This window comes from Penaeus chinensis, chromosome 11, assembly GCF_019202785.1.
Source record: "Penaeus chinensis breed Huanghai No. 1 chromosome 11, ASM1920278v2, whole genome shotgun sequence".
NCBI lineage: Eukaryota > Metazoa > Arthropoda > Malacostraca > Decapoda > Penaeidae > Penaeus > Penaeus chinensis.
Genome location: NC_061829.1, coordinates 14,597,207 through 14,599,706, shown reverse-complemented (window position 1 = coordinate 14,599,706; position 2,500 = coordinate 14,597,207). Strand labels below are relative to the sequence as shown.

Here is a 2,500-nt window from a genome sequence, read left to right as displayed (position 1 = left end):
AGACCAAAGTTTCAATATTTCATCAAAGAAAATGTTTCTAAATTTCCTCACATTCAACCAGACCTCTAATTGAACCACAATTACACACTCTAAAACATAATTAAATCCATGCAGGTATAAACAGCATACAACACTTATTATAATTGCATTAAAATCCCAAGGCACTACATACACATAAAATATATACAAAAAAATTAATGTGTCAATAATATGTCAGAAAAAAATTGCTGATTACCTTTCGGTTTGGGTCAAATCTTTCTGGCAGTAGAATGACCATGGAACCCCCTAAGGCATTGTTATTCATCCTCTAGTTGTAACTGTTCACCAACTGTCAAAAAAGATCTTCATTCACACTGGCCAGACATCGACACAAACAGCAGTTATTTCAAAGTCTCTTATTCACATGACATTTCAATTCCTACAAACTGTGCAGAACTCTGGTAACTAATTCAATCTGGTTCAAGGCACTTTCTTGGCACTTTTCTCTGGGTTAATTCTGCAAATACTTGGAGTCTACTCTACAGGCACGGTGTGTAATACTGCAAAGATGTCTGTATGGAAGCTGGTCTAGCTGCACAAAATATCAAAATCATGAGCAGCAGCCCACACAATACTGGTTCCACCATGAACTTGTACTCCCACTGAGTAAAGGGTGCCACTAACTCCTGTCCATAGTTGCCAGCTGTTATCATTCATCTTTAAATCAATAGAACTTGCAAATTTTTAAAAATAAAGTTCTCTCAAAAAAAGAAATCTATAATCCACATTTTCACCTATTGAAACAGAATAAAATAAATAATATCCAATAATAAATACGAGTGATTTAAACCCCTATAAAGCAGAGGTAAATTAAGCAACTGACAACAGCTCAATATTGACTAGTGAGCAGGTATGCGGGCTCTCACCTGCACACATCAAATATTTATAACCCCAACAGGAAAGAGGAAAATTTACTATTACATGAGATCTGGAACAAAAGAAACCCAAGGCAGCCCATACTGCTTTTAGATCCCACTCCACGTAATGTGTGTGATACAGGACCAAAAATATCACGGCCATTTCCATTATTGATTTGCTGTTAAATGGCATACTCTGCCTGACAACAAGCCCATGCAAACTTTGAAATCCTTATGAATTGGTCATAATCTCTCTGTCTCCTTCCACTATCTCTTTGCTTATACATGCATGTGTATGTGTGTGTTTGAGAGAAGGGGGGGTTCACTTGTGTCTGTGTATATGCTGTGTGCTATGGTGTGGTGTACTATGGTGTGGTGTGCTATGGTGTGGTATGGTGTGCTGTGGTGTGCTATGGTGTGGTGTGCTATGGTGTGGTGTGGTGTGGTGTAGTGTGGTGTGGTGTAGTGTGTTGTGGTGTGGTATGGAAAGGGGAGGTGTAGTGAGATGTGGTGTGGTGTGTTGTGGTGTGTTATGGTGTTGTGTGGTGTGGTGTGGTGTGGTGTGGTGTATTGTGGTGTGGTGTGGAGAGGGGTGTAGTGAGATGTGGTGTGGTGTGCTATGGTGTAGTGTGGTGTGGTGTGTTGTGGTGTGGTGTGGTGTATTGTGGTGTGGTGTGGAGAGAGGTGTAGTGAGATGTGTGGTGTGCTATGGTGGGGTGTAGTGTGGTGTGGTGTGGTGTGTTAGGGTGTGGTGTATTGTGGTGTGGTGTGGAGAAGGTTGTAGTGAGATGTGGTGTGGTATGGTGTGATGTGTTGTGGTGTGGTGTGGAGAGGGGAGGTGTAGTGAGATGTGGTGTGGTATGGTATGGTGTGGTGTTGTGGTGTGTTGTGGTCTGGTGTGGAGAGGGGAGGTGTAGTGAGATGTGGTGTGGTGGGGTGTGGTGTGGTGTGTTGTGGTGTGGTGTGGTGTGTTGCAATGTGGTGTCGAGAGGGGAGGTGTAGTGAGATGTGGTGTGGTGTGTTGTGTTGTGTTGTGTTGTGTTGTGTTGTGTTGTGGTGTGGAGAGGGTAGGTGTAGTGAGATGTGGTGTGGTGTGGTGTGGTGTGGTATGGTGTGGTGTGTTGTGGTGTGCTATGGTGTGGTGTGCTATGGTGTGGTGTGATATGGTGTGATATGGTGTGGTGTGGTGTGTTGTGGTGTGGTGTGGTGTGCTATGGTGTGGTGTGTTGTGGTGTGTTGTAGTGTGTTGTCTTGTGGTGTGGTTTGGTGTGGTAAGGTGTGTTGTGGTATGGTGTGTTGTGCTATGGTGTGGTGTGGTGTGGTGTGGTGTGTTGTGGTGTGGAGAGGGGAGGTGTAGTGAGATATGGTGTGGTGTGGTGTGGTGTGTTGTGGTGTGGTGTGGTGTGGCATTGTGTGTTGTGGTGTGTTGTGTTGTGTTGTGTTGTGGTGTGGTGTGGTGTGGTGTGTTGTGGTGTGTTGTGGTGTGTTGTGGTGTGTTGTGGTGTGGTGTGTTGTGGTTTGGTGTGTTGTGGTGTGTTGTGGTGTGGTGTGTTGTGGTGTGGTGTTTTGTGGTGTGGTGTTTGGTGTGGTGTGGAGAGGGGAGG

The 2,500-nt window shown here is 44.6% G+C and overlaps 1 protein-coding gene across 5 annotated transcripts in view; it reads right to left on the bottom strand.

Annotated features, from left to right (window-relative positions):
• The window catches only part of LOC125030708 (Bardet-Biedl syndrome 4 protein-like), a 33,022-nt gene that overhangs the window by 23,395 nt on the left and 7,127 nt on the right, over window positions 1-2,500 (bottom strand). For 2 of the 5 annotated variants that reach the window (XM_047620933.1, XM_047620934.1), the window contains exon 2: window positions 236-328. The exons of 2 other annotated variants lie outside the window; for them this stretch is intronic. In XM_047620933.1, the coding sequence (XP_047476889.1) occupies window positions 236-304 (69 nt within the window). In that variant the 5' untranslated portion in view covers window positions 305-328. Of the gene's footprint in view, window positions 1-235; window positions 715-2,500 lie in introns of those variants that run through there. One more of the 5 variants, XM_047620932.1, reaches the window with a different exon arrangement.